At 36.1% G+C, this 26,321-nt stretch overlaps 1 protein-coding gene across 1 annotated transcript; it reads left to right on the forward strand.

Moving 5' to 3' along the window:
* LOC106719835 (potassium voltage-gated channel protein Shaker) lies at positions 1 to 24,898 on the forward strand (the record flags this gene model as incomplete). Its single annotated transcript, XM_045686285.1, has 10 exons — positions 1 to 110; positions 9,616 to 9,733; positions 17,277 to 17,380; positions 17,462 to 17,623; positions 17,737 to 18,380; positions 19,318 to 19,447; positions 20,995 to 21,200; positions 22,940 to 23,163; positions 23,330 to 23,735; positions 24,615 to 24,898. Coding segments are annotated over 9 exons (2,097 nt in total), but the record flags the coding sequence as incomplete, so codon positions are not given.
* Between the last annotated feature and the right edge of the window lie 1,423 nt (positions 24,899 to 26,321).

Consider the following 26,321-nt stretch of genomic DNA (forward strand, 5'->3'; position numbering starts at 1 on the left):
AGAACAGCCACCATTGCTCGTATAGAGTTGGTCGAGAAATGGGGGCTGACGCCTGTCCTCAGGCCGAGGCAGGAATGCCCCCGGGCCCAAGAAGAAGGAGAAGAGCAAAGGTACGTATGATAGACCAGCGCGCCAGTTCCGTCCCCCCGGGGATTCTGTCAGTATTTCTCCCTTGCGTCACAGGAGATCTCCCGCGGATCGGGAGACGGCCGCCAGCCGGCACACGCCGATCGCTCTGTAAGCGCTGCACGCGCGCCGCTCGTTCCCTCTGCCTACACATGCACCTCAAACATATTATAATGGAATATTTCGACATGTGTTGGTGAGTGCCGTCGTTGGCCTTCACTAACGTTCCCTAACAGCACGACAAAATCCTACTCACAAAAATATATGTTCTGATTTTCTCAACTGAATAACTGCAATACCTATGCGTAAAATTTCTACAAAACACTTTTATCGTAAGGCACTGACTGCATAAATTTTAAGCGCTTTCATTGCTCTTTCTATACATTATTTGAAATCTAAACAGCTAAACTCTTATGGATGACACACTGAGGCTCGTGTAGGCACACTGTAGGAAGCTGTAAAAATATGGATGATAACCGTCGTAAAACGTTGGGTACACTTCGACAATATGTCCGGAATATAGCTCGCATCTAGACCAACAAATACTATTCCTAGTGAAATAAAACATAACACGTTCATAATTTAAGACTTCATTAAAAAAACACATTTTCTAATTTTATGCGTGTACTAAAACCGCATTTACAATACTATTTTTAATTACAATAATAAAATATAGCATTGAGCTCACTAATCATTTAAGATGAAGATGTAAATAAAATTATATTTCAACTTTAAATATAAATTTGTTAAATATGTCAACGCGCATCGAATAATTGCTAAAAACGAATTGGCAAAGATCAGCTATTGAATCGAAATAACGATAACCAGAATTTTCGAATGTAAATTGATACAGCAGACTGGTATTTCCAGATAGTTCAGTAAAAACGGTCTTTAATTTTAAAACTTGGTAAAATGCTTGACTAACTAGCAACTTTATGCTGTAAACGCCGTTTTTTCAATGTTACGTAAAAAATAAATAAATATCACAATGCTGATGATACCTATCTTTTACCTTGCTTCAAATATACGAACAACCTGTTCAAGTTTGTACTATTAACTATCTTATTGAATACGAAAACATAATTTTGTACAACTAGGTGACACTAATAAGGATAACTGTGATAAAACCGAAAATGCATCTCCATTATCACCATATCCTTATTTATCTATGTCGTTGTAATGACGGCGCGTTTCCATTGTCTTTTATTGTCGACGAGGAAAATCGTATAGGTTATTGTACAGACAGGTTAAAGCGACGACTGCGCAATTAGATTCACAAGTTACGCAACCATCTGGCCCACTTACATATCATTTTAATGCATTACCAGGTTACGGCCGTCAAAGCCGTCCGGCTATCAAGAGATTTACTTTGATCCTTTGTTTCTCCCTCAACAGCTGTGCGAGATAGTCACTTAACTTATCTATAGACTAGTGCTGCGAAACTAGGGCCTAAGATTAACCTATATGATTACGTCACGTGTAGGCTTTTTAATTTTAATTAAGAATTCGCCAAATTTATTTCAACAATTTAAAAATGTGAACATCGAATTCCGTTATCAAGAAACGAATGGGACGTTTGCAATCCTATTTTACGTGATACAATTTGATAGTAAACTCGTTGGTACCTATTTGATTTTTAAATGGCTGAATTCGATGTAAATAACGATTTATTTTAAAAAACTTGTAACAAATTTACGATTATTGTAACATTTAAAAAATATAACAATTTGAGATATACAGTTTGACATCTCTACTTGGAGTCGTATCCTGATTATTTTACTATAGATTATATAGATATTTGATAGATATATCATGGGTTTCCACTCTCCGAAAAAGACGTACAACATTATGCAGGCATATGTAGATGTTTCGGTATTGAATACAGTCGGTTATTTCAAAAAAACTGTTTCAACACAAGTAGGTATGATGGCTGTGCTAAATGTACCGTTTGTAATTACCGACAATATTTTGACACGTTACGGCGAAAAAATAACGGAACGTACGTTCCACTAAAATGTTTACAAGTTATCCCCTAACTAGACCGTACGTCATTCAATGAATACAGAAACTGTAAATTTAAACATAACAAAGCCAAGGCAACTTAAAAACAAAGATAGTTTAGTTTTCGTTGATTTTTTACACGCTTCATTAACAAACCGCTGTAATAAATATACAATCCTTGAGAACTATGTGAAAATACATTTAATTACTTTATATGAAAGATTATAATAAAGGTATATAAATGACAGACGAATCGTGTTTTTCGATTTCGTTCGAAATCGATGTATAGCGTTCGGTCTTAAATAATCTCATGATAAATCCTCACTGGACTTTCGACAGTACCTATATACAAAATTTTCTTTGTTCTATTAGTTAGGCCGCTTAATATTGTGATTTTTGGTTGGTAGGTGTAAAAACGTTTTGCGACGCTGAGCCAAAACAGATACCTGTCCGCAAATCATATCCGCAGTGCGGATAGAGCGGTACAGCGCAGCAGCTTTTAGCTACCAACGTAACCTCAGATCACGTTAATTATATGCTAGTTTCAAATAAGTATATTTAAAAATAATGTTTTTACACTTTAAAACAATTGTATGGTTTTTATTTCAAATTACTTTTCAGTGTAAGCGTTAAAAAAAGAACATGATAAAAGCTCTAATGGCTAATTTCAATGTGATATTGAAATTACCTTGAAGCATAATACTAGATATATCTTTTATTTCATTTAAAAACAACAAAAATAATTTTATCGATAACAAATTAATAAAAAATATCCAATGCCGTGAGTCTTTTTTATATCATTAGGTGGCAAACAATCAAGTGGCCACCTGAATACGCAGTTATAGCGAGCGCAGTCCCATAATCCCCAGTCCCATATAGATGAGCCTACTATTTAAATAATCGTTTTTAAATAATTAGCTACTAACGCTATTGAAAATCTTCAGTCTTGTGCATAAAGCAGGTTAATAAATTTAGTAAAATACTATAAGATAACAATTTATACAAGCTCAGTGTTTTAATAATACTGAAATGCTAAACGAGTTTCTATTTTAAAGTTCAAACAAACCTTTGTGCGCTTAGTCTTTGATATTAAATGTCACAGTGAGTTTGGTTTGCACGGTGAAGTGCCCGTAGCTAAGCTGTACGTAAGACCCACTCGTGTCCAAACAAAGCCAATATTAACATCGAAGTGAAGTAAGGTGATAAAATAAGATTTTATTTGTAAACATCTTACTCCGATTCAGCTTTCCCACTGATAAATATTTTCCAATCTATGTACTCGTATATACCAGGTTCTAAATACTGCTACTTTAAAATGTAACCAGGACAAAATCACATTCTTATCTCGATTTTTTTTCTCAATGAGTGTTTTGCAGAAACCCACAATCAAAGTGGCTTACCACTGCCAAATATTTATGGCATAATTTATTGAAATATCCTTCACGATCATAGTTTATTTTGGTGGTGTAAAAAAAATACCTACATAATTTTTTAATAGATTTCAAGCCATTATTTTGCCATTACTACATTTTATTTGTAAGGAAAATAAATTCTTCTATTACAGCTTACGTTTGTTTTAACTTGGGTGTACAAAAATCATTAAACGCTTTTCAATCCCTGAGCTTACGAGATGGCAATCAAAACGTTACCTTATGGACATCGATGATATTAGACCTGAGAGATATTTGTAACAATCGCCATCGTATCGTCATCTACAAAATTTGTATTAAATTTATGCCACGCGTCGGGCGCAAAGTTCACTAAAAAACTCACGTTGACATAATTGTCAATGACGTAAGCGATTATCACAAATATTCGTGCTAGGCCCACTGAAAACAAACGTGAATTACTTTAAAAAAAATAGGTTTATTTTTGTGTTGAATGAGAGTACATAGTAAGGATATATTCCCATGTTATTTTTGTAACAATGTTTATAACAATAATACGCTATTTATATTATTGTTTAGACACAAAATCGTATAGTCGTTGAATGACATTTATTGAAATAAACCATAATATTTAACGTATTTTCAACAGACCAACAGTACTCTGGACTTTATCCAGCTAAAGATATTAACCGGTTCCAGATTCAAGTAAAATCCAGTACTTTAGTGCTTTGGTTATTTATTAAAAAATATCGCTAACACACCGAAGGAAACACATTAAAATTGTTGAGTTAGGTAACCTTCGTCTGGGTTATTCTATTTTAGATAATACAACAGAGTGTCGCCTCGAGCACTATTGACACGTGACTGGTGACTGGCGCGACACAAAATAAAACGAATGTTATTTTTAAATTTTGTTTTATATTAATAAAATAACAAAATATCATTCGCCTTTTTAGATAAGAGGGCGTTGATCTTGTCATGCTATAAGAATAATCGAAGAAAGAGTCATAACTTTAAAGGACATAACTTTTTTGTCGGTAGGCCCACTATATGGTATTTTTCTTTATGGATTGTTCTACGGTTAACAGTGGTGAATAGTAAAAAAACTTACACAATCATGTTTCTTATAATCTTTAGATTACAGTAACTAACGTTTATATTACCATTGTTTATTTTAACAGTGGTAGACGCCAGCAACAACAACATCTGTTGCACGGTTGTTCCGGCTCGCCTGGTAAAATACCACGACCACACCGAACACAGACGTGAAGTGGAAGTAATTCCGCGTTTCGTCCGATAAGTGTGGTGCTGGAGGCCTAATAGTCTTCTTTCCCTTCCCACCCTTTTATAAGATATATTAATATAATATATCTTATAAATCCCTATTATAAGGAAAGTATAAGATTTGATGGAGGAGACGATGCATAGGAAGGGGAAATAAACTCTTTCTGTGCGTCTCCTCCTCCATTGATTAAAGGTAGAGAACACATCTGCAAATGCGGATGTCTATGGGCAGCGATCGCTCTGCCATTTTGGCGAATTCAGATGGCCGCTTGCTCGTGTGTCACCTTATAATATAAAAAAATGTTTTTTTTGTTTGATTGCAGGCAATTTTCACTATTGAAAACCTTATAAATATATTTAAACTCATTTTCATCATAATTCTGTTTCAACAACTAAGATAACACGTTTTGGTACCGGTGTTTTAACTGTGGAAACTAAAGGTCATATTTTTGTTACAAACTGCTTATGCCTTCATAGCACATCTTGTATACTCTAATATTAATAATGATAGGGATATTTTCGATACATTTAATACATAACGATAATTTTTTCTACCATCACACCCACATCTTTTATAAAAAGCTTACAAAATTTCTCTTTACACAATTTAGGACTTGATGTTATGAATTTTATTTATAAATCACTTGTACTCAATATAAACATCACTTGTTAAAATCTAAACAAATAAAAAAGCAATCTGAAAGCAATAGAAAGAAAATAAGGATAAAAAATATCATTTAAAAAGTATCGAGGGACAATTCATCGGATAAACATTTCGACGGAAATTTGCCGGAGGAAATTATTTGTAAGGTCTCTTGAAGCTCGCAATATTAATGTTTGTAAATATCTTTCCTTAGATCTATTTATTTATTTTATTCCTGTTTATTTGTAATTCCAATAACGAATACAGAGTAATTTACTAATAATTTCTTGTATACGTTGAATCTATAACATAGCATATCATTTAAATAAAATATTTTATGATTTGAGACACTTCTACGCTATGAATAATGGTTATGAGCATTCCCTCAGTGTTAATTTCTCTATTTAAATATACATAAATTATAATAAGTTCTTAATTTGGTAACCACTAGATGTCCGTCCGCGGAGTATTAATTAAAAAAATAATAAAAATAGTACTGAATTTACGGCAGTTAAAACCGACGGTAATAATAATCTCTGTCAACATTTCAATTGTTTAATTATAATAGACACAAAAATAACATTCAACTGTAATCTCTTAAGACTGCATCAAACACAGTCAAGCTTCCAAGTTTTTACAAAGTTTTGATTAATACGGCAAAGCCCGAGTATTCTATTGTTCGTTCATTTAACAATGACAAACTTTCATTTCAAACTTTCTTCCAACAAGCGAACTTTTAACAGCTTCGTTCCATTATAAAAAGTTTCTTCGTTACGTGAACACTATGAGTTTATACCTCCTCAAGAAAGGACCAATATTTCAGCCTTAGGCACTCCACACACACACAAACACACACACACAAAGGTCAAGCTTACGTGTTCTTAGTATTAACTACTTCATGAAATGTTTATTATATTTCATTAAATGGGCAGTCAGAACATGGAATATTCAGCTATGAAAGGCAAAAACAAATTTGAAATGGCCAAAAATGAGTTATCATATCATAAAATATGTACATTTTCCACCATAAGAGGCTAAGGTCATTAATTTCTGTCCATTTCGGTAGCCGTTCGTATACCTTTTCACTTTATCAAAGTGAATTGATTAGGCCAATTCTACAATCTGAATGTGACGTGTAGATTAAAACAATAGTTGACGTCTTCCAGAACAACGTCACTCGCCCCCGCCATGCTAAAGAATGATCGTGGATCATTGACCATATAATTGAAAGGAGAATGCCAGTCTACATAGTCATTCATTTGTTCTACTGAATAATAATTACATCACTTATTATAAATAACATTCAATGTGAGCTCATTCATTTGAAGACAATGTAACAAGTTCAAAATTGTGTTATATTCGTCGTTCATTCATTCGTTCTTATTTGTAATGTTACATTATCCTGGTAGGTAACAAATGCCATAATATATTTTATACTTACGCGGACTCTACTTTTGTATAAGACCTATATATGAAATGTATTTATTTTACTTTGATCGTAACCGAACGGCGGCAATATTGGTTGAACGTTGGTATCGGTTTTACACTCGATTGGTTTTGTACGATTCTAAAGCGTTTCAAAAATATTGAAAATGTAGCAAAAAAATATTGTACGGTGCGTTGCGGCAAGGCCGGCGTCTGACTGCTGTGCTGGTGGCTAATTCCCCTTTTGTCACTCTGTCACAATCTGTGGAGCGCTCCCACGGTCGTCGTGTGCGCGCACGTGTGTGTGTGCCTCTGTGTGCGTATGTGTTTATTGTGATTCTCCAAATCCGCATTACGTACAGCGCACTCAGTTATTATTAGAATAACCTTATTTTAGAGGCTGGATGAAAACGGCTTTACGTATCACAAGCGTAAAATACTCGTATTTACGAAACCGCAAGCTGTTTACCTATAGCCTCTTAGGCATTATTTTCGCATGTTCCGGGCACCGTTCTGCATAATCGTACAGATCTAAAACATAACAAGCGCTTTGTTTTCATTGATATATACGTATATAACAACAATAATTACATATGTTTATTGTGAATAAGTCCACTAAACTGTTGATGTCAAAACATTCAATCATATTTTACGATACTAAAATCACGTCATTACTAACTACATTGAAATTTTCACATATAACTTTCTCCTCACTTCTTTCTCAAGCAATCTCGTCTTGTCATCGGTTGTTTTAAAATGCTGCCAATCGATACGCTTCCGTATTATTGCCTGCAATAAATCAAAGTATCGCAAAAGATTTTACTACGGCACGCGCGAATTTATATTTAGATGAATAATTTGATCGGGCATTTGAGATACGCGCGGTTTAAGATTCTGGAACAGTGAATTGATTTACATCAAAGTAACAATATCATTTTCGTAAAACACCTATTTATTTCGTTAGTATTATGTTATTAAGTAAAGACATCTACTGTTGTTAATTTTATTGATGGACCAAGTATCGTTTCATCGAAAACAAATGGCGAAAAGGATACTTTATCTTTCAGAAATTAGATATCCTTTAAACGGTACTTTTCGGTCTTAATTCTTAGCAACTCAAATGTTCAATAACAAATTGAATTATTAACCAAACACGAAGTAAATATTATGATTAGAATTCTTTTGATATATTCTTCGTACAAGCGCAATTTTCCTACTTGTCTGTTAACCGACGAAGTAACAAAGAGATGCGAAGTAAGCTATTTTGAATTACATATTTTTCAATTTATTCGCATAAATCTTTTGTAAGAAGACTCAAAAGGCGATTCATATTTTCCGACGGCGTTAAAAAAAACTTCTTTGAGAGAACAACTAGTTGTAACAAAGTTTTATAAAAGGCTGCATTCAAAAATGTGAAAGCGGATTGTTTCTTTTATTTTGCAAATTTCCTTTGCGGCCGAGGGCGGCGCTATCGCCGGCATCTTGCAGACTTCTCCTTTTATATTTTGAGATAAAAAGAGGTTTAAATGAGGCAATTTAGTGAAAACTACAATACTTTGAGCTTCTTTTGAACTCGCTCTCTTTTTAAACTTACGACATTGTCGAATTCTAATGGAGTGACCATTTATTGAACATATTTTAAAACATGAAATATAGCGTGAATTCATATTTACAGTTTTGATATTACTAATAATTTATGGTCTACCTACTTAAATAAATAGTTGCTGACTGTTTGTATTCTGCAGTTTATCATACAACACTAGCCATAAAGTCAAGGTCACAGTCGAATTCGGTCAGTTCATAATTCGTAAACACGTCAACATTTACTAAAATAATTATAAATCATTTTAGTAAGATAATGTTCAACAAAGATTTTTTATTTCATTTTTTAAAACATAAGCCTAATGTAATGAAGCTACTTTCCTTTCTGTTAAGAAATAATAAAAGCTTAATGCGAACTTAAATTCGTCCCTGTCATTGATTTGATAAGTTAAAGTGCTTTAAAAATAAATATCCATTAGTAAGTACCTAATTGAATCAGAAATGCCAAGTAGCGTTGACTTTCACTTGGATATTTGCGCGCTCAGAATTATAATATTACTTTAAAAAAAGAAAGTTAATGGAAATTATAAAAGTAACAAGTTATTCAGTCGACTTTTCAGCTTTATTACTTATTTTGTGCAAAAATAATGTGGACATGGCAAATCACTTAGCGCTAATCGTTGAAGTGTCAGCGCTCTGAAAAGGTTAATGGATTTAGAGTAATCGCGACAACGAAAACTCGTTACCGGAGAGAAATTTTGTAGAGTCCTCGAGCAACGAGCGTTGAGCACGTTCAGGCCCTCACCGCCGCTCACGAGCCAAGAGCGCGACCGCCGCCCGCCGCCCGCTGCCCACCACACTCCTACTGTGCTACACACAAAGTGGAACTTGTTATCTACAAGAATCCACCTATCGGAACTGATACTTGTCCCTGCCGCTTATCTTATTACGAACAAAAATACTTTCGAGTATGCACCACCTCAACTACCTTATCTACTATTCTTTCGTACTGCTCAGAAATATATGTATACTTCGTTATAAATAACTTTATTTCTTTCTCGATCCAAATTTGCGTGAAACAAAGAGCCGGTACTTACTTGTATGTTTCAACTTGCAAAAAATTTTACTCTGTTCTGATGTCTTTTTTGGACATTATTATTTTAAAATTAGAATGAATGATAATAAAATTTTGTGTATTTGTTTCAGGTCATTACCAAAATTATACAACCCCGACGAGGAACAGACTCGACCACCCCAGGGGGGAGTGGTGACATTCGAACCAATACAACACGATCACGACTTTTGCGAGAGAATCGTAATCAACGTAAGTTCTTACTAAATAACTTACTGTTATACTAGTTTTTTGTATATACATCTTCTTTCTACCGTTACGGAAGGTCAGAACAGTATGTTCTTTTACATATATTTCTAGTCGTTGATTTTTGAGACCAAAATCTTCATTTACAACTTATTATCTCTTTTTTTTTTAAATGGATTTCTTGACAATAATGCCAGGGATGATGAAATGTTTTATACAGAGATTTTGGTCTCAGAAACCACGACATATGCCGTAAATTTACTCCATTTTTATACAAGTCGTCTTTTGATTATTACATTCGTACTTTCATCGGTCTTCTTCTACATTTGTATACTGTTGGGTCGTTCGGCCCAAGAGAAAAATTTCCAGAACCGGGAATTACCCCATCCATCGGCTCCAAAACTATTGAATGGTGGTTTTGATACTCAGAAATACAACTAAAGTTAATTTTATAGATAACACTATTGAATCACTAGATAATCTTACTAATATTATAAATGCGAATGTTTAGATGGATGGATGTTTGTTTGGAGTTATCTTCGGAACGGCTCAACAGATCTCGCTGAAATTTGGCATAGATGTAGCGCATAAACTGAAAGGACACATACACTACTTATTTTGGTTTTTTTAATTCCGGGCGGACATAGTCGCGGGCGACAGCTAGTGAAAAAATAAATGCAAACTTCAAAAATCGGGCATAAGGCACGTTAAATAATTCATAACGTTTTTCTCAACACGTTAATAATCAATTAACGGACAAGTTGCATTTTTTCGAATCCTTTTCTAGCTTAGTTTGCATGTGAAAAGCGTGTAATTGACTGACGCGTAATGTGTATGACACAATCGAAATAGCTCGCGTCGCTACAACAGCGCATAAATAGCACCAATTAAGTTTGTTAGTTCGTGTACGAAGTATTAGCGCTTTAGGCGGAGGTGTTTACTGGCAGCTTTCGCTAACTGTTTAAAGTATCTGAGTCAACTATCCATGTTTTGGATAAGGTATTTTCGGAATGTACATTGTTATATGGAAGCTATCGACACAATTTCGTATTAAGTTACGCATAAATTTTGCGGCAATGTAAAATGTTTGGTGTTGTTTATAGCTCAAATTCTTAGTGTTATGCAAAACCGAGTCAAATTTAAAGTATGTACATGCAGTATTAGTTAAGGTGGCGTGGCCGGGGCAGTAAATAGCGTAACACGTTTATTAGCAGTTTAACTCATATTAGAGGCATGTAACGCGTCCGAGCTTTACAAGATCCGTTGTAAAGTCATAACCATAAATCGGGAGCGGTTTCATTTCACGCTTCTTGCAAATTGCATTGAGTTGGTGTTGGGACGCATGCAAAACCCTTTATGCAGGCCACACACGTTAGGGCTTGCATTACGGTTTTAACTTTGTGCATAACCGAGTTTCAATAGTATTCATAACTATACAGTTTTGTCACACCGGACCTAGGCAGGGATGACGAACTATTGGCACTCGACTCAATATTGTGTGCTCGTCAATAGTCACAAAATTCATTATGCACTACGAAAAAAGTGTTTAGTATGTATCACATGACGAGAAAACACAAATTCTTACAATACGAACTGTTCCTAATAGTAACAAAGTCAATTTGTGGAGGCACGTCTATGACTTCATTATATATTTCGTTAGAAAAATGGCAGGTTGACGTTAAAATCCGTCATGTAAAACAACAAACGTACCGCCCTCTCATCATTACATCGTTCGGTATAATACGAGTAACACTCAGTAGAACCTATAATGTTCATGTGATACACATAATCACCTGTCACCACTTTACCACAGCAAATGCCCAATTCTTTTAATACAATCTTGACACAAGAGTGTGACAATTTCAGTTCAATAAACCTTTTTATAAATATTTGTTCGTGATGATTGTGCATTATTATTGAGAACCTTTAAAAAGGCTATTTTTTAAAGTATTCTATTGACATTATAGACACTTTTTAAAATGTACGTTTAGTTTGAAAATATTGTAAAGTAATTCGAATTACTTCAAACTTTATTTTACACATGCTTTTTAATCGTTGAATTTTATTTTAAAAAACATCATACTCGAAAATGAAAAAAGCGTAAACAAAATCTGTATTTAATGTTTATTTCATGCATCCGTTAATGTCGAATTAATGTTTTATTAATGAAGAAAAGATTTCGTTTGTGCAACTAAATAAAATAATTGCATAACTTAAAATTATATAAAATTTTATTGACAGACTCGAACATAGCCGTGGACGCAATTTATTTGACAGCAGCCAGTTTATTTATTATTTACATGATTGTACGGGGGCTAGTTCGACTTAGCGGCTAGTGAGGATTACAAGGAAGCTATAGTTTCAATATAGGAGGTGGAAACTGTCGTAGAAGAGAGAACAGGCAATGCAGAGGCATGATGATGTGAATGTGTGGGCAATCGCACGCAATCCACGGTACGACGTGTCGGCATGCGTACACGTCTTTCCACGGACAGTAATAAAACTTTAAAGGCAGGAACAATTCGTGGTCAGATTTACGGCGTCATGCTCCTGCTGTATATTAATAAAAATCAAAGTTTGTATTTTGGTCCCCTGTGCGTTCATGGAAAGATTTTGATGATACTTTGGTATAATGTTTTGTGAACAACAGAGATTTATGCCATGAAAAATCTAAAAATATATTTTTAATGCAATATAGATTTTTAAATCTGTGCTTAAAATTGCTGATTCGGTTTTCGATGGTCGGGTGCACCACACACCTCGGCCGTCCTTGGTGAACGCACAATAAAATGTATTTTTGGAGCGATCCATTGCCAACCGCAGAGCAACATCCGCGCTAAAAGAAATTCGGCGCACACCACAGCTGTTCATGCGGGTCCTAAATTTTATTTATTCTAGGTCTAGGTCACATGCTTAGTCGTAGGCACATTCGTCATAGCTCTCAAACAAATGCAATAACAGGTCTTAGTGACTCCACGAATTCCAATAGAACTTTCTTTTGCAATCGATATTTATCAATATACTCGTATAATGAATTAGTGATTATTATCACGTCATCATCATTATTATAAAAGATAAGAATTTGTTCCCTTGATACCTATTTAAATTGAAAGAAATAGATACTTCAGTGATTAATGTATTCGATATTACATATTACGTAAAATAACCAAAATCCGCACTGACGCAATGGTAGAATGTGAACCCGCAATTCAACATTATTTTTCGACGTCATCTAACTAGGTCAGGTATCGCAGATGTTTTGTACGCGGTCGTCGCTACCACGTTTTGCTACTTCTTTCGTCTAAAATCGTACTTTCTAGAAATTCTAATTTTACTTTCAATAACAATTATAATTATTATAATGGCTAAGGTCCAGACAGTTAATCAGATAAATGCCTTTCCAAGTTCACTTTTAGATGCAAAGATGTTTTCACGACAAAACATAATTTACGTTAGCTTAGAAATAGTTTATCAGCACTAGATCATCATCATCATCATCAGCTCACTATACGTCCCCACCGAGGGGCTCGGAGCCTACCCCAAGTTAGGGGTGACTAGGCCATAGTCAACCACGCTGGCCAAGTGCGGGTTGGTTGACTTCACACATATCATTGAATTTCTTCTCAGATATGTGCAGGTTGCATCACGATGTTTTCCTTCACCGTAAGAACGTCGGATAAATGTACATATGTAAATCGAAAATCGAAAAACACATTGGTACATGGCGGGATTCGAACCCAGGACCTGCAGATTGCAAGTCAAGTCAGATATGACTGATTATTTCAGTCCACTAGTTACCTTGACGCTCCTTGGAACCACAAGTAATGGTCAAGCAATAAATGGGAACCTTCGCGTGTAAACGTCATACCAAATATTTCTAGTGCAACAAAACTTTAACGTGACGTACCATTTAATAACACCTTGAACTTAGATGCAAGAAGATAGGCAATATACTCGTATATTGTGCACCAATTTTTGACGTCAATGACCTTTGCAGTTAATCGCTACAGCTCATAATGATATAAGTTGCCAGTACAGAAAGGTTACAAAACGGAGTATTTATTACTTGAACTTTACTTTGAAAAGGTAAGACCTTTAACGTCCAATGCTTCCATAAATAAGCATTTATCGAATCATTTCGATTTGTGATTTAAAAATTTAATGAACTTGAAGGGCATTCACATTCATTCGTAAATGTTTTATGACCAATTACACTTTCTGAGCAGACTCTGAATAGACAATAACAAACCCAACTTTTAACATTGTTAGGGAAACTAAATTAGAAGCCGCTTGATAGAAAGTAGAAAGTTTTATAGTTATGGTGTTGACACCTTTGAGACGATATATTTGATGGAAGACGAAACTTACTGGCTATCTGATTCTTAGTAACCAAATACCGACAATTTCATTTTTACATTCTTCCGCACAAAAAGGTATAGCTAAAAGTTGTATGTAACCTTATGATTTGTGCATTACACCGAGATCTAATAAATAAAATTAAAATTTGATTTACGCCTACATCTCCCATCTTTTTCTTTTGGTACCATCGCCTAACGAAAATTGACGATCATCATAGGCTGAACCCAGCCTCGTAATATTTATAATCGTAGAACTTGTACTTTTGTAAGACCATTGGCGAAGATTTATAAGCCAAGATGTACTACTCATTTTATGGACTTATTTTCCTTGTATCTTTCTATGAATAATGTCTAATATAATCTGTAATAATTCGTACCTCGGTCCAGGCAATTTACTTAGGCCCAAGGTACTCTAAGTATATAATATTCAAGTTTTAAGAACTTCCACTTCTTTCCACATTCATTTCAAGAATCATAGGTCTCTAATGTAAATTAATTTTTTTGTAATATATTTAAGTAAAATGACAACACCTTCTATCTTGAACGTTTTCGTTCGTTATTAATTGTATATAATATCGAAAAGTTTTTGACACTGGAAGGAGGAATTATAACATGCATCGAGCAATTATTTTTTTGTGTAACGGTGACGTATGTGCCATTAGTGAATGAGTGTTCCACCGCCCTCGGCGCCACCTGTTGCCGCTCGGCCCTGACTCGGAGTCATGAAGAATTTATTGTCGGCCGGTGGCCGTTGCATGTGGCTCCTCGTATTTCTTCGCCGCCTCTATAAATCGTGTTAAAAAGCAATAGCTTTGTTACACATAACTGTACTTTTCCTCGTGTTTACTTTTCATCGCTACTATTTTCTAAAGGTCGTTAGCATAATATGTGAAATCCATTTCCTACGTTTTTTTTTTTTCTTTCTCATCTTACGCGGACAACTATTTTTGTAATTTGACGAGTGCCTCACCGACGCTCGCTGGTCGGCGTTTTAGATCGCGGTTGAACTTTTGCCAATCATTCAGATCACAAAACATGAGTACAAAAATTCTGTTTTGCTTCTTTCCAATGAAAATTGTATATAAATCAGACAATAGCAACTATAAAGTTTTAATTTTTATTTCTAAACAATTAATAAAATTGGTGTATATCATCTATATATGCAAATAACAACGAGAAACAAATTTTAAAATGTTTGTCTGTCTTTTTTATGGGATAAAATGCCTTTGAGCAATTACATCGATAGGAGCTACATGCCTGCTATATGGGGCTCTGGTTTATTCATGTTAAACAACCCTCTGTGTGAACTTTTATACCGTTATGCTTTTCCTTCTAACTGCCTATGCTTTAGCTCCTTGAGTCTACTACCAACATTGGCTTCTTTAGTACAACGGCGGCATATTCATTTACTTTATTCCATGAGGTCCAACAACATCCTCTAGGTCTTCAAGCTCCGTGGTGAAGCATGGCTGGAAAAGCGAAGAACACATATTCTGCGTCCTCGAGTATCTGTCTGTCTTTGTTGCTCTTTCTGCAAATTCCGTTTCTTCCAGGTAATCTCTGAAACGGCTGGACTGATTTTGACGGGACTTTTACTGGAAGGTAGCTAATTTATGCGGGAGTAACTAAGGCTAGTTTTTAATTGTCTTTTATCTGTAAACGCTGAACTTCTTTGGTATATAACCAATGTGGTCATAAATCCCTTTTTCCTAAAACATCTCATATCAACCCTCGTTTGCTAAGTAAATTTTTCTCTACCAAGTACATATTTAATCGGCTTTTTTTTCACGACACTGACAGAAAGAGAAAGTGAGCTTAATATACTGTAGGTACTTGAAACAAATTTCACTCTTGAAATACTGTAAAGCTTTCTGAGAGGCTTGAGACGAGTACACTACTTTTGCCAAGCAGCCGTTTAAAGTTGAGATTACGGTCGCTTAACTTGAATAGGCATAGACTTCGGTAGCTTGTTAGCGTGGCTCTGCGTCCAGTCTCGGCCTCCTAAATGTCTTAATGAAATCTTGCGTCAATCTTGCGTCAATAAAAGGCCGTCATAGTAAAACACTACCACTATCAAACAAGATAAACATAAACGAATTAAACGTTAACCATTTTAATTTGTTAACAAATATGATATACTTTTATCTACTTATTTTCTATGAATGCATAAGAATATAAATTCATTTAACACTAATTAATATCTCTCAATAATGTATTCTATGCCGACTGAAGGAAACTTTTATTAAAAAATATACGTAAGAAGTGCAGTACTCGAGAGATTTGTGCTTGTACGATTGCTCGTAGTTCAACGATTTAAAACGCTTGGATTGGATTAGTTTTAAATAAACTGTTAAATAAAAAATAGTAGTGACTTATTTGCTTAACTTAAAACCTGTTTTTTTGTGGCTCAACTGTTCGTCTCTACTATTAATTTTGAGTATCATAGGTACTTCTTGAATAGCGTTGAAAAATTTATTGTTAGAATTGGAGAAAAAAAAACTAAAAGCTATTTTTTAGCCGACTTCAAAATGAAGGAGGTTATCAATTCGATTGTATTTTTTTTATGTGTGTTACCGCGAAACTCCGCCCCTGGTGGTCCGATTTTGATAAAAAATATTTTAATCGAAAGGAAGTGCTTGTTTAATAGAGTAATTAATAAAAAGAAAAACTCCTACTCAAGATTTCATGCGCATTCTTTTATATTTTATTCGACATTCGGCATTAGAATCACCATACGTTTTGTGTTTCATTAATACAGTCTCTTCAAAATGACGCACAAGATCAAATTATCAAGGCCTATGTATTTCTACAGTTCATTCGTATTAAAACGTCAATCAAATTGTTTGAAAGAAGATTAAAAAGATATGGACATCTAGTGCCAGGGATTTTTAATCAAAAGATTGCTTATTCAGCCGCGACTGGCAAGAGAATTGGCGCAAAATAATGTTAATGCGCTACGCTGACAGATGACAAGTCACATCGCACAGGCGCGCCGACGCGAACGTTTCTATCATAGTCGTTAAAAACATCTTCAAGGCAGGCCCCTGTGCCGCTTAACCTGTTATGTTGATGACGTGCCCGCATTTGACTCCTAAAATTCGATTTTCACATAGGACCTGTATAATTGTCATACGAGTCTCGGCGGAATTAACTCTGCTGTGCGGGTATTGAACATATTTTTTTGTTCGCAGGTGAGCGGCCTTAAGTTCGAAACCCAACTACGTACCCTCAACCAGTTCCCTGAAACCCTTCTCGGGGATCCCACTCGGCGCATACGATACTTTGACCCCTTAAGGTAGGTCTTAAGATAAAGATAAAATTTTAGACAATAAATATATTTAGTACTTTTAACAAACAAAAATTGTACTTGTTTCAGGAACGAATACTTCTTCGACAGAAACAGGCCATCTTTCGACGCCATCCTGTATTACTATCAAAGTGGAGGACGTTTGCGACGCCCCGTAAACGTACCTCTGGACGTGTTCTCTGAAGAAATTAAATTCTACGAACTGGGTGAACAAGCCACCAACAAATTCCGGTAAAATTCTTTGACGTTTAAAAAACTCTGACAAATGCAGTAAGTGAAAAGTTCTTAAACTTTTCATTATACAATGCCTGTATGATTTATTTTTGTTTATGTATGTATTTTAGGGAGGACGAAGGATTCATCAAGGAGGAGGAGAAGCCCCTGCCCGCCAATGAGCGCCAGCGCAAAATCTGGCTGCTCTTCGAGTATCCCGAGAGCTCCCAGGCGGCGCGAGTTGTGGCCATCATCTCCGTTTTCGTGATCCTTCTTTCCATTGTCATCTTCTGCCTGGAGACCCTGCCGGAGTTCAAGCACTACAAAGTCTTCAACACCACCACCAACGGCACCAAGATCGAAGAGGACGAAGTACCCGATATCACCGATCCCTTCTTCCTCATCGAGACTTTGTGCATCATTTGGTTCACGTTCGAGTTGATAGTGCGGTTCCTGGCTTGTCCGAACAAGTTTAATTTCTTCAGAGACGTCATGAATATAATAGACATCATCGCTATTATCCCCTACTTCATCACCCTTGCTACTGTTGTTGCCGAAGAAGAGGACACCTTAAACTTGCCACGGGCGCCCGTCTCACCACAAGACAAGTCCACCAACCAAGCTATGAGTCTCGCAATACTCCGTGTGATTCGCCTGGTGCGAGTCTTCAGGATCTTCAAACTATCTCGCCACTCCAAGGGTCTTCAGATCCTTGGACGGACTCTCAAGGCATCTATGCGGGAACTCGGACTTCTAATATTCTTCTTGTTCATCGGTAAGTACAGAAATTAGTTGCACGCAACACTAGAGTCATCAACATTGGATATAAAAAATAAAAGAAAAATCTTCCTTTTTTAACCTGATACAACAACACCTATATGGCTTAATCGCATAAGACAATTATTTTTGTTATGATAAACTAACATTCCTTTAATACGTAGTTGCGTTAAAAAAAAAACTCATGGAAAGCTGTTTTACACGCAACATGTAACTCTGGTTAAAATAGAAATAGGCCAATCATAAAAAAATCATGAAACGCTTGTTCGTCAACAGCTATTCAGTACTACAATTCCTCTTTCAGATTAATTATTTCGAAAGAAATAAAATGTAAAAACCGTACATCAACACTTTTATTAAAATACTAGCTGTCGCCCGCGATTCCGTCCGCGCGGAATTAAAAAGCAACTTAAGAAGTAGCCTGTTTGTTCTTTCAAACTTTTTTCTACATTTGTGCCAAATTTCATCAAGACATCCATCCATCTAAACATTCGCATGTATAATATTAGTAAAATTACTTTTTGTAAAGGTATTTCACGCGATCTTTGTAAACCCAATAGATTTCAATTATGCAACACGTACATATTTCAATTGAAACATGAGTCAAACTAATGAAGGACCCACAGCAAAGGTAACGGTGCGGGGCGAGGCGGCTGACATCAACAGGGCGTCGCGGGTGGTACATGACGCGCAACGTGATTTATTTTTTCAGGGGTGGTTGTGTTCAGCAGCGCCGTATTTTTTGCGGACAAAGATTGCCCCGATACAAACTTTTCCTCAATCCCCGATGCCTTTTGGTGGGCAGTAATAACGATGACCACTGTCGGCTACGGCGATATGAGGTAACACGCGCGCGACCACCCCGCGCCCGTCGCAATCGCTCCCCTCCATCGTATCTCCCACTGTATTCTCCGTTGATGTGCTTGTTCTTAAAGGTGTGGTGCTGTTTTCCTCCGCGGTGTACTTCGCTGAAGCCGGAAGCGAGAACAGCTTCTTCAAATCCATACCAGATGCGTTTTGGTGGGCGGTGGTGACTATGACGACCGTAGGATACGGAGACATGACGTATGATTCACCGACTTCACCCTTAAATTCATACATGCCTTCTCGTCATTTCATTTTATCCTACAATTTTACGTCAGCATTTTAACACGGTTCTTTATTTCTTTTCGCCGTTTCATACAATTCCATTTGCTTCAATTTAATTTTCTCGTCAGTTCGCTTAGAACTTACAGTTACATCTTATTTACACACTTTTACGAAATTATTATTGCACGTTTACAAAAGTTTGTTATTGTCTTGTCCATTGTTTTATTTTGATTTTAGTATATATTTTTACATCATCCTTTCAAAACCACATACAATTTTACATGGAAGCAGTATTGTAAAAGTTTACGGTGATAAGTAGATTTCACTGGTTTACCATAAATGTTCACCAGTTGTCGTCGGTGTGACAATCGCCCTTCCCAAAGCGTATTTGCGCCATTATGAATAGCTTTAAATGTTTTAACACACTTTAACTGCGATTGTCCTTTTTAAAATCAGATCTAAAGCTGATGGGAGAATCGAGTTGAGGTGGTCCTGTCGATGTACCTCAAGGGAATGTTCCTTTTGTGTTTGTAATTGTAATCCTCTGTTATGCTTCTGCTACAATTTATGTACGTGTTACCACCCATGTTATAGTTGTTGTAAATGTTAAACTGATAGCTTATCGAAAATGGTGACCATAGCGTCAATGTGCTCCAGATATAATTACAAATTGTTTATTCTTGAACTTGTTTTGCTTGCATCACCTATTTGTACAGCGTGGTCTGTACATTATCCCGACTGTTTTTTCTGTCTTTTTTAATTTGGAATGCCCTATCAGACCCTCTGCCGACTTATTTCTATGGATCAATGGTAAATTTTACACGTGCTACTATGTAAAATTGATGTTCAATTAAAATTACTGCTTGTTCCTCGTTGCATCTCGATCACTTGCTTACACCATTTTCGATAGAATAGTTATTTCAATTGTATGTTGTTACCATGTTAGTGGTAAATTGATGCATGATTTATTATTACGTTTTAAGTTTGATAGTTTAAATCTGTATATTCTTTAATAAATTTTATTCAGTCTTGTCACAAGTTCCATGTAAAGTGTCAGATTGTTGGTTGCGGAACAAGATGTTTAGATTGCCGTAGCCGTTTGTCACTGTTCATAAGTTGTGACAATGACTTAAATTATATAACCCAAATATAACGATCAATGCTGGCGATAAACACAAATGCTGAGCGATATAGATATAAAGTTACAGATCACCTGTAACATGCTGGCGCGTGTGAAAGATGATGTATGGTATTGTATTGCCTGCGATAACACGCGAATGATAAACTTTACTTTTTACAACTTTTTGTAAATTTAAGGTTAAGAATTCAGTAAACGTAATTACAATGAAATATTGAACACAGAGAAAGTCGATAAAGGTATGTACGATCGAAAGGCATGTTCATCGCCAAAGAATTTTAACCCCCAATCGCATATTGTCTTCAATTAAACCAGCTCATTGCACAATACTGTATAAGATGGTAGTATTTAATTGCCAAAATTTTAACATATTTGTGTGCACCAGGCCTGTTGGTGTATGGGGCAAGATCGTGGGGTCGCTGTGTGCTATCGCTGGCGTACTCACCATTGCCCTGCCCGTTCCGGTCATCGTGTCCAACTTCAATTACTTCTATCACCGGGAGACTGATCAAGAGGAAATGCAGTCACAAAACTTCAACCATGTCACCAGCTGCCCCTATTTGCCTGGTACTATGGGGGAGCCTTACCTGAGTACGTATACGTCGAAATAAAAATTTCGTTCCAGAATATCTTTCAATTAAAAAAAAAACATTTTTTTCCTATTTGTGTGCCTACACTCAGTTTGCATATATTGCAATAAATGTGCTTCTTTATTACTATTATTTAATTAAATTATTTTATAGTTTGGTAGACGCAATTTTGATTTTTAAGTTCCCTCTTTAGTTCTAATTTAATGTTTCACAAAATAGTGTTAAGTTTTATTTAATAATTTCTGTGTAATGCTTATTTCAGTTTGCATGGTTAGTTTTTTCTTTTACGTTTTTTCTTTGGGTAATTTCAGGTGGGAGGGATGAAGACCAGGATGAAGTGTGCTGTGATCATTGACTGTATGACAGTATCGTTCTGTTACTTAGTAATGCGGACTTAAACTAATCGACAGAGACGATCATTGTGATATTATGATTTAAGAAGCGAAATAGTGCAGTTTTGGTGTAAATAGTAGTTTAAGTAATGTAAAAATGAGTTAACATTGTTAATTGATTGCTGTCTTGTTACATTTGAACAAGTGTAGTAGCGTTACTTACGTTATCGGGTAATGCTTAATATTTGCTCTATGACTGACCAGTGATATTATACTTGACGTCAAGTGTATGCATAAGTTTAGTTCGAGTGTCGCTTTACCTGACAATTTCCATGTGTGTTCCATTCGGTTTTTATTCTGTAAATATTATGTATATCTCTACTCGAACCCCATATTTGCTTCTGGTTTGACTTTTATTTTTTCGATAAAATAAAAGATGCAACTTAAAGCAGCATTCCTCAAATAATGTTTTTTTTGTTGTTTTAATCATACATATTTTACCAAAACCTAGGAATTATTAAATCGATCCCACACGTGCCTCCATTTTTACTAAAGGCAATCTAATTGTGAGAGTTACAGTAAATAATAACACATAATATTAAAGTAGATATGTCATTGCACTCCTTCTAAGTGTTAATTGAAAAGGAAAATGTTGGGAAAATCATATGAGATGAAACCCAACAAGTTACATTTAACACCTTGCGACACGGTCGCTCGTGTAAAATGAAGCCTTAAAACGTTCCAAAGGCTTTATTTTAATCTACGAACCTCTGCAGAGTTACATAATAGGGGATGAAACACTTTCTTTGATCGGGGCCGGTATTACGTGTCACGGACGTACTAGGAACTACTTCCGGTTGCAAATGTTAACGTGGCAACTGATACACTTTTGTTCCTGACAATTTTTATTCGAAATTCAAATTTATCGTGTGATTTCACAGTCAGCATAGGAACTTTTCTTGATTTGTCAGCCAGTATGTCAGTATGTCAGTCAGTATGGCCATAATGCAAAATTATTATACGCCTCTTTATTATTTTATTTCTTTTAGCATTTTTATGTCATCTTTGCACTTGGATTGTTGTAAGTAATTCAGAATATTTGTTTATTTTTGCTTTTTTTTTAATGTTCCTTGTCGATATTTTTTAAGGTATGACCTTTCAATTAAAATTACCTTTAGTACAATAATTTGATGGAAAAGCAGTTTGAAGCGATGCGATAGCGAATATTGTACCTTAAAATTAACAATTCGGTATATCCTTATGAATCGCACATTTGAATACTTGCAGTTATTATTCGCCTTTATCAATCTTTACTTCGTACAGTAAGTTTGTACGTAAGATCGATGTCACATCGTTGTTGGCTCTCTGTAGCGCCGTTATGAAGCCTACATGTTTGTGGGGCGTGTAGTTTCAGGGCCGATCAAAAAGAAGTCTTCGGTGAGTGAAGAGTCATCTTCGGATATGATGGAACTGGACGAGAGTGCACTGGTGGCGGACTCGCAGCTGGAGGAGAACCTGACGCGTCTTCGCGAGGAGGAGCGCCTGCTGCTCGAGCAGCAAGCCGCCATGGAGGCCGGCAACACCGACGACATCGCTGCACTCGAACACCAAGATGCCATACGTTACAACCAGGTACTACCATACTGCGCACACTTCTTTATAGTTAAAACATGGTTACATCTTACTGTGCTAATTAATAACTTGATATCCGAGTATCGCGAATTTAAATTATGTTTACATAGTTTGATTACATTCTCATAAATTAATTTAGTTATAAATATAAAACGTCCTTTTATAGCTGCAGCAGCTGCAAGTGCTTAAACAGCAGAAGGCGCAGGCGCAGTGGCTGGCGCGGCAGCAGTCGCAAGCTCAAGGCCAAGCCCAGGGTCAAGCTCAAGGCCAAGCTGAGGGCCAGGCCCAATGTCAGGCTGCTGGTCAGTGCCACAGACCGGCCATTTGCCCAGCGCCGGGTCAGGTGCAGTCTCAGGCTTCTTCTGAGCGTTCCCTGGGCGCTCGGCCCCGCGACACACGCGACAATCACGACACTCGCGACATCTGCGAGTACCGCGAGTGCCGCGAGCTGCGTGAGGGCCCGCGCCGTCGCGCCGCGTGCACCGTGCGCGTCAACAACTTGCACTCAGCTACCACCGCCACCGCCGCAGCTGCCGCGGCAGACGCCATCGAGACAGATGTCTGACCATTAGGTAAGCTATCACCCTCCAAATAAATTACCAACCATATAACGCGAACTTATCCAATGATTAGAAATAATGCTGTGTTAAACGAGTACGTTTGCATTCCAATTTACAACTACAACACATTAAGTTAACTATCATACCTATTTCAGGAATCAGCCTATGAAATATTTTTTTTCAAAATAAAACAGATTGTTGTGGCTGAATTTCGGAGTTATTAAATTTTTTTTCACTTAAATAATTCATAGCCAATAATATGCATTGAAATATTTCTCGAAACTACTAGCGCCATCTATCAAAAATATAGAAGATCTTGGCCAACTGCACCGTGTAATGTTTTCGAACGAAGAAGATAGATGTACACATCGGTGCATACTTTTGATTGCTGTTTTAAGTGAAATCTGATCCAGCAAAACATCCAATCTGGTCTGAATAACATAAACTTTTTGCTGGCTATACTGCATTATATTTCCACCCATTCATTGTATATTTACTTTATGCCAAATCGATAACTAAGGTAATCTCTCACTTGTATTTCATATATCTGTAAGAAGACTACGTTAGAGACTGTGAACATTCACTTACTTTCATGATGCACAAAAGCATCTTACAAGTTAATTTAGTTATTTAATTTAATTTATAAAGTGTCACTTTGAATTAATTGAATCATTTATACATGTTGCTGCATTATTAAATATTGTAATTAAACTCGTAATGGAATAAAGGACTATCCGTATTATAACATAAACAAATTGATCAAACCTTCATGAGAATCATTAATACGGTACTGAGGATTCACTAGATGTTTCTAATAATAATTCATCATGTTTTATTTCTCATTATTTGATACATTTTCCCAATATTAATGCATTTTTATTTGTTTATTAGTTTCTGTTCAAATCCATCATTACTCGGGACATTAGAGGAGTAAGTCAAAAAAATTATTAAGAATGCATGTCCCCTAATGCTGTCGTTTCACACAGATCTATAATAGAATACAACTGCTGTGATTTATGTGAAACGTCAGGCGCGAGAGCCGCCCGCCTCGCTGAAAAAGATTTTAATTATCCTAACGATGACTGAACGAATTCGTTAGCACAATCTATTGGCAAACAAAGACGACCGGGCCCGCGGGCTCTCGTACGATCCTGACCTCAGCTCAATGTTGTCCAAATAAGTTATAAATTAGTGTGTCCTTCAATAAACTCTTTAAAAATTCCTGTCATGAAAACGTCTATTCAAAATGTTCATTGAGTCATGGGAAAAAAGAAATCGGCAGTAAAGTATTAGCTCAGAATTTTAAAAATTATTTATTATTAAATTTATTTCTTTTTATAATTAAATAGACGTTTTCATTAATACATGTAATTCCAAACCTCCGACGAAACAATGGTTAATACCGAAAATTGATTGTTATAGATTCGTTAAATTAATCTACCATTAAACAAATAGAAACTTATCAAATTATTTCAATCGTCGGGGGTTGATACACTACGTATTTTCAATGTGTCCTTCCTTGTTTTGGTGTTACCTGGTCGTTGAGCCTTTAGCCATTGTGTGCCCGTCCCATACAAAGACAATAATTCCACAAAAATCACACTTTACCTGAATTGGCAGTATAAAATTTATTTATCAAAAAAATCATTCTTTCCAAATTTAAAATATCACTTACTAAAAATTAAGGCGATCCACGTATTTGGGGGGTAGCCTTTTACGACAACACCGTTTGGCAATTGGTCTCCAACTGAACCACCTTGAGCAGGAAATTTGTGTCAATGTGATAACAAAAGCATGCACCCGGAAACTCGCATGGTTCTGTCTACGTCAGTTTACATTTAGATAATCACAGGCTCTTAGAGGTACGTCTATGCTTGCGTGTTCCTCGAGTTCGACAGAATTAAAATAAACTACAAAGATTTATTAATATAATATTCTAGACCTGTTTATAACTGTCATGCATATAGAAAATTGTGATGCAAAGCCTAACTTTCTTCTGTAAAATGAAAAAAAAGTGTAAGGGTCACGATAGACGGACAGTTTCAAGCAGTCCACAGCGGCAGCTTCAAACAGTTGACGTACTGCTGGTAACATTTTTCAACGGCAATGCTGCCGGCAGCACGCCAGCTGCTTGAGGATGTCCACTGCTTGAAGCTGTTCGAATACAACGACCGTAAGAGTTCTGTCGTACTCGAAATAGTGTTAAGTAATGTAATGCGTGCCGACTAATGTGATCGCTGTACCGTCCTCCGTTCTCCGTCCGCTGTCGCGTGAGGATGTGGCAGGCCGCGCCTGCGCATGGCTTGCGTCCCCGCTCCGATTCACTCCCGCCCCCGTGTAGTATATATATGGTTGTTGTTGATTAATTCGTAAACGTGTCGTTATTGTTCGCAATGTACTAAAACGATATAAAAAAGGAAAAAATAATTATATGTAACTTGTAACGCAGTAGACTATATACTAGAATATACCTTACATCATAAGTCCCAATAAATTACATCTGTGTTTCTATACTGAGCAACTGTCATGTAAATTAACATTACTTACTACATTTTTCAACTCGAGCTTTATTATTCGAGCTCCAAATTCAGCTCATAA

Source organism: Papilio machaon, chromosome Z (genome assembly GCF_912999745.1).
Source record: "Papilio machaon chromosome Z, ilPapMach1.1, whole genome shotgun sequence".
NCBI classification, from domain to species: Eukaryota; Metazoa; Arthropoda; class Insecta; order Lepidoptera; family Papilionidae; genus Papilio; species Papilio machaon.